This window comes from Zootoca vivipara, chromosome 15 (genome assembly GCF_963506605.1).
Source record: "Zootoca vivipara chromosome 15, rZooViv1.1, whole genome shotgun sequence".
NCBI classification, from domain to species: domain Eukaryota; kingdom Metazoa; phylum Chordata; class Lepidosauria; order Squamata; family Lacertidae; genus Zootoca; species Zootoca vivipara.
Window position 1 is genome coordinate 43,938,051 of NC_083290.1, and position 15,402 is coordinate 43,953,452.

At 41.6% G+C, this 15,402-nt stretch overlaps 1 protein-coding gene across 5 annotated transcripts in view; it reads right to left on the minus strand.

Moving 5' to 3' along the window:
• The window catches only part of PPP3CC (protein phosphatase 3 catalytic subunit gamma), an 81,637-nt gene that overhangs the window by 38,851 nt on the left and 27,384 nt on the right, over positions 1 to 15,402 (minus strand). For 2 of the 5 annotated variants that reach the window (XM_060268300.1, XM_060268299.1), the window contains exon 1: positions 8,861 to 10,170. The exons of the other annotated variants lie outside the window; for them this stretch is intronic. In XM_060268300.1, coding sequence (XP_060124283.1) covers positions 8,861 to 8,984 — 124 coding nt within the window. In that variant the 5' untranslated portion in view covers positions 8,985 to 10,170. Of the gene's footprint in view, positions 1 to 8,860; positions 10,171 to 15,402 lie in introns of those variants that run through there. 5 annotated transcript variants of the gene reach the window in all.

A 15,402-nucleotide genomic window follows, 5' to 3' on the forward strand; every position in this document is an offset into this window, starting at 1 on the left:
TCCTGAAGGTACTATATCTATTCCTGAAGGTACTTGCTTATCTTACATTTTCAGTATTATTATTTCTGAGCATGCTGGTGAAACCACACAGGAGCTAATTTAAATGTTAGTACTGGTTCATAGTATAGTCCTGCAAGGCACTGTAGCGCCTCTACAATTTAAAGGTGGCAAAGCCTGCGCAGGACTGGGTCGCACATCTCCCTGTACATTTGGATTGGCTCTATGAAACTTACATAAGCCATAGAAATATATATATATATAAATTAAAAATTGTCCAGTAGCACCTTAGAGACCAATTATGTTTGTTCTTGGTATGAGCTTTTGTGTGCATGCACACTTCTTCACATACCAATTTTACATAAGCCATTTTATTGACGGGAATTCCTGTAGCACTTTTACTAGGGAGAATGTTTTACAACTCAGGTGGGAAGGTAAGCACTTCATAGGTATTTACTAGTATTCATAGACCAATGCTAAGTCCAAAGCACTTCACACATTGTTTCAGTAATACTTAAAACGCTGCAAGACAAGGACAAAGAACCTGTAGGCCCACAGATGTTGTTAGCCCGCAACTCCCATCATCACCACAATATTTTCAGTGATTAATTATACCCAAAGTGACTTACAGGGGTAAAACTAAAAAAATCAGTTGGCTCCTAGATATGCAAATAGGGACAGACCTCTGAAAGGGCACAGGTTCTCCATCCCTCCTCTAAGTATTATCACCCCCTTTTTGAAGGGCAGGAGAAGGAGTGAAGAGAAAGCTGAGATATTGTAGTTTATCTAAAGCCACATAAGATTTCAGACCTGAAAGTAAGACTCAAACTGGGAACATGCCAGCTTTCACACCAAGGGCCTAACTACACGTGTAGCACACATGTAACAAAAACCTGGCTAAATCACCCTTCTGATCATGCTTCCCCTACCAAGTTCCAAACATGACAATGTGTGGTACAGTGATACCTTGGTTTTCAAAAATAATCGGTTTCGGAAGACAGTTCGAGTTCCGAAACATTCGAAATACGGAAGCCGCATGGCACGTTCGACCGAAAACCGAAGCAGTTACTTCCGGGTTTTCGGCATTCGAAAACCAAAACGTTCAACTTCTGAGACATTCGAAAACTGAGGTACCACTGTATTCAAAGCCCTAAATTGTTTTGGAGCCAAGCACCTTCCTTAGTATCAACCCTCTCATGCCCTTCAATTAACAGGAAAGGCCCTGTTTGTGGTTTTATTGCGTACTTCCCAGCTTCTGCTGATTCATGACAGGGCCTTCTTGGCAGCGGCTCCTCATTTGCGGAATGCCCTCCTTGGAGATGTGCATCTGCTCCCCTCTTTATAACATTTGGGAGGAATTTAAAAACATTTCTACTCACCCAGTCATTTGATGGCTGAAAGTTTCTACTCCTGGCAACCTTAAACTTAGCTGTGAGAATATGTTACTGTTTTTATATGTCTTATTATTATTATTTTTATGGTCTTATGTTAAGGCTGATGCGTTTGCTGCCCTGAGAACCTTTAGGAAGAAGGACAGGGTATAAAGTTAATAAATAAAAAATAAGTATTTAGAGCTGTGGTGTAGGGCCTTTAAAGCTATGGTTTTCCCAGTAGTGATGTATGGAAGTGAGAGCTGGACCATAAAGAAGGCTGATCACCAAAAAATTGATGCTTTTGAATTATGGTGCTGGAGGAGACTCTTGAGAGTCCCATGGACTGCAAGAATATCAAACGTATCCATTCCTAAGGAGATCAGCCCTGAGTGTTCACTGGAAGGACAGATCCTGAAGTTGAGGCTCCAATACTTTGGCCCCCTCATGAGAAGAGAAGACTCCCTGGAAAAGACCCTGATGTTGGGAAAGATGGAGGGCACAAGGAGAAGGGGACGACAGAGGATGAGATGGTTGGACAGTGTTCTCGAAGCCACCAACATGAGTTTTACCAAACTGCAGGAGGCAGTGGAAGACAGGAGTGCCTGGCGTCCATAGGGTCACGAAGAGTCAGACACGACTAAATGACTAAACAACAACAACAAGTTTATTTAAAATGTATTTAAATAATAAATACGGTAAATAAAAAGGAGACAACACTTTAATTTAGTATATTTGTGTGGGTGCGCGCGCAAATTTTCTGCATAATTGTAGTGCTGCAAAGTTTGTGTAGGTCTCTACTGTTGGTTGATTCATTCCAACTTTATCCTCCCCCTTTCTATTTGTGGCTCGAGTCTCATCTACATGTAAGACACAAACGTTACCAATATACAGTAAATGTATTTATAGTGTATAATATTTATTCCTCCAATTACTAATCAAGCAAATATTTCTCCCAGGGTTCCAAAGAAAATCACATTCCTCTCACAACCCTGGTGTAGACAGCAGAGGAAAACATTGCTATAGAGAGAGACAGATGGCATCCACACCAATGTAATATAAGGCCTATTTTTTATTCCACTGTGATTAGAACAAAGTATTATTTTGTATGTTGCACTGAGTCCTTTATTGGGAAATGAAACTCAAAAGTTTTCATACCTTAAATAGTGATTAAACGCAATAAAGTGGCGCCCAAATTAGACGTCACCAGCAAAAGCTCTGAAGACTCCAGCAGCATCCAATAGAAAGCCAGATTGCACGTTGTCACTAGCAAAAGCTCTGAAGGGCAGCGCCAAATTATGACATCATCAGCCAAGCAACTGAAACCACCAAGGCAGCCATTACCGGACCCCTAGGCCCCTGCCAGGCCCCCACTAGGCCCGGGGGGAGGGGGGAGCGCCCAGATTGCAGGCCGCAGCACGCCCTTTATTTTATGTAGGCCCCTAGGCCCCTGCCAGGCCCCCACTAGGCCTGGGGGGGGGAGGACAAAACAATTTTAAAAAACCAATCCACAAACAAAAACATACAAAATACACCACAACACATACCAAAATCTCTAAAACCACACACCACACCAACTACCCACACTACAAATACACCACAACACACAAACACATCACACCCACATCTTAAACCCTACCCACTTCTGACCCACAAACAAAAAACACCCTACAAAACTAAACAAAATACCTTAATAAACAAACCTCTAAAAAACCCCACCATAAAACCCATTAAGCCACATCTATCTATCTATGTAACAACTGCATGCGGGAGAGGGGGAATCACAGGGATAAACCGAGGGTGGGGAGAAGACAGTAAAAATCACAGGAATAAGTCGGGGGGAGGGGGAGGAAACGTCATGAATTAGAACAGGGTGGGGGAAATCACACTTCTTAAAATTAAAAACATAAATAAAACTACCAAAACAAACAAACTAAAATGCACAATCATAAGAAAACAAAAAAAACAAACAAAACAAAAACCATAAATACAAGCACAAAGTTGAAACATCCGGAAAAGCATGTTACATCAAAACACTAACCAAAAACAAGTTATGCAACCATTACCATTCAAAACACAAATGACATAAATAATCCCCCCCAAAAATCCACAGCAACGCGTGGCCAGGACAGCTAGTTTTATAATAAAATCAATTTCATTTGCACTTTATTTTTATTATAAAAGGTCACACATTTTGATTTTGTAGAATTTGGCAGCTTGTGGCTGGTTTTTATTATGATCAATAGTTAAGAACTTGATCACTTCCCACCGCATCCCTAACATTGCATTCCCATCTTGAACAAGCGTGTACATTTTTTAAAATAAGGATGTTCCTCATTCACATAACGCAGGCCTCTTTTACTGAGACTCCCTTTAATTCTTTATGCTGCTGACTTTTATCCTACTTAGTTGGTTTTACTCTGTTTTGCTATTTAGATGTGATTTTTTTAGAGCAGGTGTGGCTAACCTGTGGCCCTTCAAATGTTGCTGCACTCCAAAATCCATCATCCCCAGCTGGCATGGCCAAGGGTCAAGAATAAAAGTAGCAACATCTGGAAGGTGAAAGGTAAGCCACTCTAGGTTTAGAGGTCCAGATGTTTACGAGTCTGATGAATTGTTTCATTGTTCTCCCCCCCCCCCCATTATTATGATAGCTAAAATTTATGTTTGTGGCTCTTTCACATCGTTGGCCCATTCACACAATCCAAAAGATAACTGGCATGGTTACCTGTCACTGAAGCCACATAGTAAGTGGAGTCTCACAAATGAACAGGGCAGAAAACGGGTCACTTGTTTTAACTTTTTTCACCTGCCATTTTTCTGGCTAAAAAGTACATTTTCACCTACAGTGGGAAACAAATGTGGAAAATACAAGAACACTATTTCCTCTTCAACCCCGAGCCCTAGGATGTAAATAGCTTAGAGAGTGTGATATTCTTTTACAGATAAAAGAAATAAGTTAAGCAGTCTTTTTCAGCCTTCTGTTCAGATGTACCTTATTTGTCCATCTATAAGATGCCCCCATGTATAAGACACCCCTATTTTTGAGGACTCAGATTTAAGAAAAGGGGGGGAGAGATGTATCCATATATAAGACACCACCTAATTTTTGACATTAATTTTAAGGGGGGAAAACTAGTCTTATACACGGAAAAATACGGTAATCTTGTTCAGGTCGCTACAAATTTTAAAAGGAAAAATATGGAGGCATGACTCATGAAATTCTACAGAACATGTTTGAGTCTGAGGGTAGAGCAATCCCAGGGAAAGGGAGTCTGTATTTTGGAGACCCTACTTAGGTTTAACCAGAAAACTAAGAACAGTAAAAGCTAGAAAATGCCTTTATTGTATGGAACCCACCATGGATGCAAACTCCACACTAACTTACTTGAATAATTGCTCCATTCTTACCGGTAGTATACAAAGGCAAAATCTGCTACATGTTGTATGTTAGAAGGTATGTGCCAAATTCATTTGCTTGTCCCTCATTCTATCCTCTTTATCAGATACAGCTACTGCTTTTTCTAGTGCTTTTCTAAAACAGTTCCCTAGACTGTACAAGTGAGGAAACTAACAGCTGCTTGCCTGAACAGATGGCTGTTCTCTGGAAGAAAAGTAGCACTGCAAGTCATCACACAGAACAGCTAGTACAAATAAAAAATGAACTGAATCCTGAGATTTCTTCCTTTTCCAAACATTCCAGCTTTCATTCTGCCAATGAGTGGCTAATCAACAGTCGAAATAATTTTTTTAAACTTGCTGAAACATAGTAACCCAAACCCCACACCTTAATTTGCACTGAAATGATGACAAAAGTCCCTTGCAGTTCTGGCAGTAGCGTAAAGTCTTAGTAGCACACAAAGCCACAATACTGAACAAGTACAGTGGTACCTTGACAACCGAACGATTCGACAACCGAAGACTTCGACTTACAAAGACGGCCGCGGAATGGATAATTTTCGTAAGTCGAGGTACCACTGTACTTTGATGGCGAGTTTTGGTACAACAGTTTGACACAATTAACATTTCCTTTACGAGCTAGTATTTATAGAGTACAGTGGTACCTCGGGTTACAAACACTTCAGGTTAAAGACTTCGCTAACTCAGAAATAGTAGAATCATAGAATCATAGAGTTGGAAGAGGACTGTTTTTGGGGGATAGGAGGCGGGCAGGTGTGGAGGACTCCCTGGTCCTGAATGGGGTAACTGTGCCCCTGAAGGACCAGGTGCGCAGCCTGGGAGTCATTTTGGACTCACAGCTGTCCATGGAGGCACAGGTTAATTCTGTGTCCAGGGCAGCTGTTTATCAGCTCCATCTGGTACGCAGGCTGAGACCCTACCTGCCCACAGACTGTCTCACCAGAGTGGTGCATGCTCTGGTTATCTCCCGCTTGGACTACTGCAATGCGCTCTACGTGGGGCTACCTTTGAAGGTGACCCGGAAACTACAACTAATCCAGAATGTGGCAGCTAGACTGGTGACTGGGAGCGGCTGCTGAGACCATATAACAGTGGTACTGAAAGACCTACATTGGCTCCTAGTACATTTCCAAGCACAATCCAAAGTGTTGGTGCTGACCTTTAAAGCCCTAAATGGCCTTGATCCTGTATACCTGAAGGAGCGTCTCCACCCCCATCATTCAGCCTGGACACTGAGATCCAGCACCGAGGGCCTTCTGGTGGTTCCCTCATTGCCATCCAAAAGGCAGAGGGCCTTTTCGGTAGTGGCGCCCTCCCATCGGATGTCAAGGAGATAAAAAACTACCTGACATTTAGAAAACACCTAAAGGCAGCCCTGTTTAGGGAAGTTTTTAATCTGTGATATTTTAATGTATTTTGGTATTTGCTGGAAGCCACCCAGAGTGGTGGGGGAAACCCAGCCAGATGGGCGGGGTATAAACAAACAAACAAACAAACAAACAAACAAATAAATAAATAATAATTGCGAGAAGTGAGGTTACAGGGAACCAGACAGAGGGCCTTCCCGGTAGTGGCACCCACCCTGTGGAACGCCCTTCCAGCAGATGTCAAGGCAATAAGCAACTATTTTACTTTTAGAAGACAACTGAAGGTGGCCCTGTTTAGGAAAGTTTTTAATGTTTGATGCTGTACTGTTTTTAATATTTGGTTGGAAGCCGCCCAGAGTGGCTGGGGAAACCCAGTCAGATGGGCGGGGTATAAATTATTATTATTATTATTATCATCATCATCATCATCACCACCATCATCATCAAAGCATTCCTGACAGATGGCTGTCAAGCCTCTGCTTAAAGACCTCCAAAGAAGGAGACTCCACCACACTCCTTAGCAGCAAATTCCACTGTCGAACAGCTCTTACTGTCAGGAAGTTCTTCAGGTTAAGAACTTTGCTTCCGGATGAGAACAGAAATGGTGCGACGGCGGCGTGGTAGAGGAGGCCACAATAGTTAAAGTGGTACCGCAGATTAAGAACGGTTTCAGGTTAAGAACAGACCTCCGGAACAAATTAAGTTTGTAACCAGAGGTACCACTATATTTATAGAGTGGCAATGATTTTCACTCTCTCATCGGCCACATGAGACCGTTTACTCTTATGCCCATTTTATAGGCAGGGAACTGAGTCAATGCTAAACAACGTTATCAATATATTCTCTTATTTTCATACTCCACCATTTTTTTTATATCTACCAAAACAAGACTTTCTAGCCATCTTACTTCTCGGCTCCCGGACACCTTGGGAGTCGAATGTTTCAGCTCCCGAACAACTGAAAACCAGAAGTGGGTGTTCCGGTTTTTGAACTTTTTTTGGAAGCCGAATGTCCGGTGCGGCTTCTGCTATTATTTCTGGTGCGCCTGCACAATCAGAAACTAATCAGAAGCCGTGGCTTGGTTTCCAAACGTTTTGGAAGTCGAATGGACTTCCGGAACGGATTCCGTTCGACTTCCGAGGTACGACTGTAACTGTCACTGACTCATCGTCCTTTGTTTGGAAGCATTATACTTCTAATTGCAGTTGTTGGGGAACAAACAATAAGGGAGGGCTGTTACTCAACTAGTAAATCTCTTGAAGGCATCTGACTAGCTACTTCGGACAGCCAAGCAACTGTTGTTGTGAGGATTGTTCCTGGAAAGCTATGATGGAAAAAGGCTTATGCCACCTCTCTCCATCTTCTGCAGTTTAACAGGTAGGCTGCATGACAACTTCTGTGCCTGTGCAAAAGTTCCATCTAGATAGGCGTCCAGGCAGTGGTGAGGAACAGCAAGCTGTTGCACTGGAACCAATGACATGGGGAAATGTATGGTCCTGCAAAAGATTGCTACGTAGGAAGTTGAAATCCAGAACTTCCAAGGTGGCTTTTTCAGAAAGACTACCTGTTATCTGTCCAGCTAGAAAGGCAGAGCAGAGGGCTCTCTATGCATGGATTAGACCGTGGGGTGGGAAAGATTAAAATTTCTTAGGCACCGAGGAATGTTTGGGGGCAAGTTGGTCACATACAAAAGAAACAAGTTGCATATGAACCAAAAGAGAATCATGCTCCTGGCACTTTATTTAATTAATATCCCACTGTTTCTCCCAAGAACTCAAGGTAGTGTACATTTTTCTCCTCCTCTACATTTAATCCTGGCAACTACCTTGTGAGGTAGGTTAGGCAGAGAGGCAGTGACTGGTTCAGGGTCACCCAGTGAGTTTCATGGCTGAGTGAAGATTTGAACCTAGGTCTCTCAGGTCCTGGTCTGACACTCTCTGTACGTGCCAATCAGATGGATACAGAGGATTTACAAGACAGGAATTTCAAATCGGCAAGGAACATCAAGTGGGATTTTGCCAGGGCAAACTCCCAAGTCATGCCTCAGATAGAAATACAGTGTAAAAATTAAAGGTTTAAACCCAAGCTCAATTTGGCCATGATGGGGGGACCTTTTTCGGTCCAAGTACTACATGCTCCTCTGGACAACCACCTGGAAGCCAAATGCCAGGGGTGGGAGCAGGCAGAACCTTTCTGACTATTGCAACTCTGAGGACACATGCTTAGATAAACCAGCTGGATTTCATTCTCTTTATACTGAAAGCGTAGCTTATTTCAAGCTACTGATTTGAGCTGTTACTTGTGAATATTAAATTTTGTTATATTCTAAACGCTGTAAATAAAAAAATGGAAAAACAGCAACAGATGAACAGTGCAATCCTATGCATGTCTACTCAGAATTTCCATGAAGTTCACTACAGGAAAACATCCTAAAAGCTATGTGTAACAGGCTGATAAAAAGAAGCAGCAACAAAGTGCTTTCTAACAGGCTGTTCTTCAACTGATTTTCAGACAATAGCTTGACAAGGCCTACAAGCTAAAGCAGAACTTGAAACAATGCTAAATTCTTTAGTGCTGACAGATTGAATGAAAGAATGACTTGAACCCAGTCTGACCCTTAACATTTAAGCTGGTCAAATTCAAACCTGTGTTTAATTTGCTGCTGTATTTATAGCTAAAGTCCCCTATCCCAAGAATAATCTTTACCTCCTGAAGCAACTGTTAGTGCATGGTGTCTAATGGCGTCATAAGGCGTTCTACCCACTTCCCAGGCAGCCAGGAGGACAGGAGGGCAGGGCCTCCCAGACTCATTAATGGCTTTCCATTTCATCTAGAGCTTTGAAGAATAGCACTATTTCCTGTATAGGAAATATCAAAATTACAAAGTGAACTTCTGCAGCCAAATAAAATAATAATATTGAAAATATATAATATGCTCCTAGAAAGGGAACTGAAAGACGAGGTAATAAAGGAACCTATGATAAAATAGCCTCAAGAGCTGGGTCAAATAATTACTTTAGACAAGTGGGAAAGACTATGGAAAACTGATGTAAATTTTACTGCATGCTACGGTACTCAATTAAGGAAAATATAATGAAAATGTTTTACCCCTGGTACCTCAGACCAGTTAAACTAAAAGATGTATAAAAAACAAACAAACCTATGTTGGAGATGTAAAGCAGTGGTGGGGATGATGTATCGCTTGTGGTGGGGGTGCAAGATGGTGAAACAATTTTGGACAATGATACATGAAGAGCGTAAAACGATATTTAGAATTTCAATCTTGAAGAAACCAGAGGCTTTTTTATTAAGTTTAGTTTTGAATGACATCCCTAAGAATAACAGGAATGCATTTCTTTATGCAACCGCGGCAGCCAGAATTGCACTGGCAAAAAACTGGAAATCTGACAAAATACCAGAACTAGTAGAATGGAGAATAAAGATGTTTGAATTTGCAGAGATGGCCCAATTAACAGCATCAATCAGAGCATGTTCTAATCAAGTAATTAAGGAAGAATGGAATTGTGAATACATGGTGAAAGTGGGTGCTAGAGTAATTTAGTAGGAACGATAGGATAAATAAATAGATATAGTGAACAACGCAACAATAAACAGTACAGTAGGTAAAAGAAGATCGGACATGGATAGAGGGAAGCGTGAGGGATGGGAGTGGAGAGGGGGGAAAGATATTTTTCTTTAAGTCTGTTTGAATATACTGAATATATATTGTTTGTTTTGAATTGTTGGGTTTTTTCTCTTGTTTTGTTTTGTAATACTTAAATGTTTAAATAAAGCTTTTTTTTAAAAAAGAATAGTGCATATAGAATGCATATTGAGTTAAGGCTTTGTATACAGGTATTGAAGAAGTGACGGAGGGAAGTCTGAAAGGGGTGGGGTGGTGGGAAATGGTGGTGGGTTAGACTTAAGGGTGGAAGTTATTGCAAAAGTGTATGTAAAGATGATTGCAAATGAATGAGAAACTGTAATTGCAAATGAACGATGTAAAGATGTAATGATGCAATAAAAATAATTTTTTTTAAAAAAGAATAGCGTTATTAACACATGCCCATCAGCCCATCAGTACATGTATTTGTAGTTGTGTAAATTGGTTTGACTGATAAATGCATTAAATGCAAAAATAATGTCAAGATGCAAATCTAGAGCTTCATATGGAGCACTTTATTCCTTTTTCTTGATGTTTCTTTACCTTGTAACTTTTGTGTTTTATGTGATCTTTCATATGAGGTAAAAGCCACTTATGGAAATCTAGTGGAATCTAGTAAAAGTTATGTCCATGTTAACTGCTTCAAAAAAAATCTGTTTGCAACTCCATTAACATGGAAAAACATGGTATGAAATTTGCGGCATATTCTGGCCTACAGTCGTCCCGTCCCCCCACTATTTTCATGGGTAAATCATGGGGAAGCAGAAGAAGTTGTTGTTGGTATCCGTCCGTCTCAGGAGACCATGGAGGAGTGCGCCTTTGGGAGTGAAGTCAAACCTTTGGACAGCTACAGCGCCTGCTGCGGTTGTGGAGACTGATAAGGGAGAGACATAGAATTATAGAATCATAGAATGATAGAGTTGGAAGGGACCACAAGGGTCATCCAGTCCAACCCCCTGCCAAGCAGGAAACACCATCAAAGCATTCCTGACAGATGGCTGTCAAGCCTCTGCTTAAAGACCTCCAGGATGCCCTCAAGCCCATCATCCAAGTCATTGATAAAGATGTTGAATAAGATTGGGCCCAAGACAGAACCCTGTGGCACCCCACTAGTCACTACTCTCCAGGATGAGAAGGAGCCATTGATGAGGACCCTTTGGGTTCGGTCAGTCAGCCAGTTACAAATCCACTGAATGGTAGCATTGTCTAGCCCGCATTTTACCAGCTTCTTTACAAGAATATCATGGGGCACCTTGTCAAAGGCCTTGCTGAAATCAAGATGGGCTACATCCACAGCATTCCCTTCATCTACCAGGCTTGTAATTCTGTCAAAAAATGAGATCAGATTAGTCTGACATGACCTATTTTTCAGAAACCCATGCTGACTTTTAATGATCACAGCGTTCCTTTCTAGATGCTCACAGACCGTTTGCTTAATGATCTGCTCGAGAATCTTTCCTGGTATAGATGTCAGGCTGACGGGGCAGTAATTTCCCCCTTTTTGAAAATAGGGACAACATTTGCCCTCCTCCAGTGTTCCGGGGACTTCGCCTGTTCTCCAGGAATTCTCAAAGATTACTGCCAGTGGTTCTGCCAGTGGTTCTGAAATCACCTCTGCCAGTTCTTTTAATACTCTTGGATGTAGTTCATCTGGCCCTGGAGACTTGAATACATCTAAACTAGCCAAGTATTCTTGTACTACCTCCTTGCATGTTTCGTTGCAGCTGGGACAGATGAAAGAGTCTGCTTTTGCTGCTGCACCATGGCATTTCTTCTCTCTGTGTTCCTCCTAGTGGTCATTTCTCCTCTGCTCACTGCTAGGATACGCAACCTGTCTGTCTCCAGGCACTACAATTAACTGCAAGGGATTCCCACATGGCAGCAGAAGCACGCGTTGTGTCACAGCATGCCCACAGGTGTGAATGAAATTTAGGGGAACATGGCAATACAGGCAACTCCCCATTTATGCAGGGCTAGCATTCCGAGGCACTGCATGCGTTAGCAGGATGCATGTAAGCCCATTCCGTTCTGCCCCACTCCCTTGCAGTGCTGAAAATAGCACACACATCAGAAGTCATATGCGTGCCAATCGCACGCAAATGGGGAGTTGCCTGTATATTGATGAAAAATCCATAGTTCCATAATGTAGTATTAAAAGGAATGTTAGAAACTGGAACAGAGGCACTAGCATTATAACCAGGAAAACTAATGCAATAATCCCCTATCATGTACCCTAGATTTATTCACCTCAGTGTACAACCTAATAATCTCAGGTACACATTATGGAAGAGACTTGTCATATAAAATGTGCCATGAAGGAATGCAGGGACACTCTCCCTGGCCACAACATTTGTTAACCTTAAGTGTAGCTATACAGGTCCATAATAGTCTGCAGCCACTTAGGGAAACTTGATGGGCTGAAAGTTGCCGGGGGGGGGGGGGGAGAGATTCTTTACCTGGAAGCCTAGAGCAGGTTCTTACCATAGCTGCCAAGTATCCCATTTTTCGCAGGAAAAACTGTTTCCAAGCCGTTTCCGGTGCTGCCACGGATGTCTTATATCCCTTAAAACTCCCGGATTTCAAAGTAAGCAGCTCCAAGTCCCTCCCCCTGCTGGCCAGAGACTGGGAAGACCTTGCCTCCTTGCAGAGAAAAGCCTCAAAGCAAGCGGGAGCCGTTTCCCTCTTTGCTTTGAGGCTTTTCTTCGCTCCGCTTGCTTCTCCCCGCACAGTCAAAGGAACAGCTGTTGTTGTGCCTCTCTCCTGCAGCAGATAGCAGAGATAACACAGACTCGGTCCCTACACGCTGAGATTAGCCTGGTTGTTGGGGGAAGGAGCGGAATGCAGATTCAGAGTCTTCATTGCTACCCCTCTGGTTTGTGTGTATCTGTGGGGGTGTGGGGGTGTGTGTATTGCTCTGAGGTGAGGTGAGTGTGTTTTTTGGAGGCTCATTGGCTTTTGTGCACTTTTTAAAAGTTTGCTTTCGTTGTTTTGCTCCCTTCTTAATTAATTTGTGTGTATCTGTTGGGGGGGGGTGTTTGTAGAACAATAGGATTAAGGGTTTTTTCCCCTCAACTCTGTTCATGTTATAATATTTTTGCTGTGAAGAAGAGGCATGTGATCTCTGCTGAGTCAAATTCAGTTTTGAGAACTGCAAAAGTAAACCAAGCATCTGTGATAATATCTCGTAGGCAGAGAAACTGCCCAATAATCTTACAAAAACCTCTGGAAGAGCATGGCATTGTGAATGGATTAATGGAATTTATTTACCAAAAAAAATTAAACATATTCTACATATTCTACATAATTAAAAGACTAATCTTTATTTCATGATGGTATAACCTTTGGATGGTAATATATTTTCCTCAAAATGCATTTTATTTTTAAAAAATCTGATTTAAATAAAAAAAAATCTGATTTTTTAAAAAAATCATTGATTTTTATCCAACCTGCAATTAACAGTTCTTTCTAGCCCTTGGTATGATTTAATCCTAATTGCTCCTGTTTTAAAGCTCACTCTGGCTGGCAGTATGCAACAGAAAAAGATGGATTGCTTTTGGCTCCTCCAAATTACAGTTAACATTTTCAGACGCAGCAGGCAAAAAGGCTGGAAGGCCAGTAAATGCAGAGACTAAAATTACCAAATTGTTTCTGGTACCTGAACACTTTAATAGCAACAAGTTATTTTTTTTTATTTAAAAAATCTATCCTACCTCTCACTCCAACGATGCTCAAGCTGGAAAACGAACAGTAATACACACAGAATATTGCAGAGGTGTGTACAATGTCTCTCTCATATTTTCCCCATCTAACATTTTAACAAATCAGTTTTGGTTATTGAGACATTGGGAAGAAAATGGGGAAAGAGGAGGGTGGGATGGGGAGATGGATGGGGCTGGTGTCCATTCTGAAGGTGGGCGAAGATGATGGTGTGTGGCCTGGTGTCATAGCTGCCAAGTTATCCCTTTTTTACAGGGATTTTCCCTTATGCTGAATAGGCTTCCTCGCGAGAAAAGTGAAAACTTGGCAGCTATGCCTGGTGTAAATTAATTTGTAGCCTGGGGGGATTACCGCGCCCCGCGGTGTGGACTGTCCCTGAGAATCGTAGACTGTCCCCGGGACAGGTGAGGGTGCTGATCCCTTATTTTCAAATCCGAAACTTGGCAGCTATGGGTTCTTACTTGCTTCAGGTGACTGTGAAAATGGACTGCATGCCATAAATTCAGAAAGCATGCTTTTTAAAAAGTATTAAGCCAATCTTGCACTTTGAGGCCCTCCAACTGATGGCTTTTGAACCACCTGAAACTGATAATAGCAAGGCACTTGCCCTCCAGTAGGCTGCAATGCAGCAATTAAGATCCTCCCATCTCTCTTTATTTGGGTAGAAATAATCCCTGCCAGCAGCAACAACCTTTGCTGAAAGTCTTAATCCCTTGCCAAGTCTTTCTTCTGCCTAGAACATTAAGTGACACTAAGATCCTCCCCACACCCCTAAGGCCAAGGAATTGTGTACAACAGCTATGTCAAGTATATACTGAAATATAAATTGCTCATGTGAAGTGGGTATATTGTATTTCAGAGTAAACTTGACAGTAACCACGTGAAGCAGAAGGCAAATTTTTGGTGAGTAAAATGCATCAGCAGCCCAATCTAGTATTAAGTGGTAAAGTTAATACATACTCACAAATTTTGCAAAATTCAATTAAGAATATGACTAGAATGAAAAATCGGCACAACACTTCAAAATACCAATTACAAATTGGAGGAGAGAAAAAGAAGAAGAAATGTGATCAGTAAATTGGAGTGAAGTGTGAGAAGTGGAAAGCAGGCTACCCTTATCTGGACAGCAAAGACTTAGCCTCTTCACAGTACTCCAAAGATCAGTTTCCCTTGCATTTTGATTAGTCCAAGAGTAAGAGCATGAGTCTATAGTCCTCCCTACTCTCCAACAATGCTGTGAAGCTTATTTCATTGGTGGCCCTTTGATTTTACTGCTGATTTTATTGTTGGTTCTACTGCTTTTCTTATTCATTGGTATGTGTTAAGTTTCAAGGTATTTTTATTATTCTGGAATAAGGCAAGGTATAAACAGAATAAAACTTAAAAGGATTCTTAGCTAAAGTTTAACCAGAAAGTGTGCACTGAAATACTGTGGGTTATCATATTTAGGTTTTATTTCTCTTGTTCAATTTCTCCAGCTTTCCAAATGGGCTTTCTGCTTCTCTGGGAACCTTTCAGTACTGCCAGACACAAATGCTACTTTGTATTTTACCTTCAATTTAGAAGTGCTTTCTACTGTGCCCCAAAGTGCTTCTTTTGGCTTCATCACACTTCAGATGTTCAAAACTGTTTTTTGTTGGGATTGCTTTGGACACAACTTGATAGTCACTCTCTAGACCAGGAAGTAATAGCATTGCAGTGCTGCTACAGTTTGTAGCCTAACAGATTCAATCCCATTCCCATCTGGTCCTATAGAGTTCCCACCAACAATTTCCATTACAATCTCATTATGCAGAAATATAGGAAGCACTTGCATATCATCTGGTTGCGATTAGATGTGTTGTATCCCCATGATACTGTACTCAAT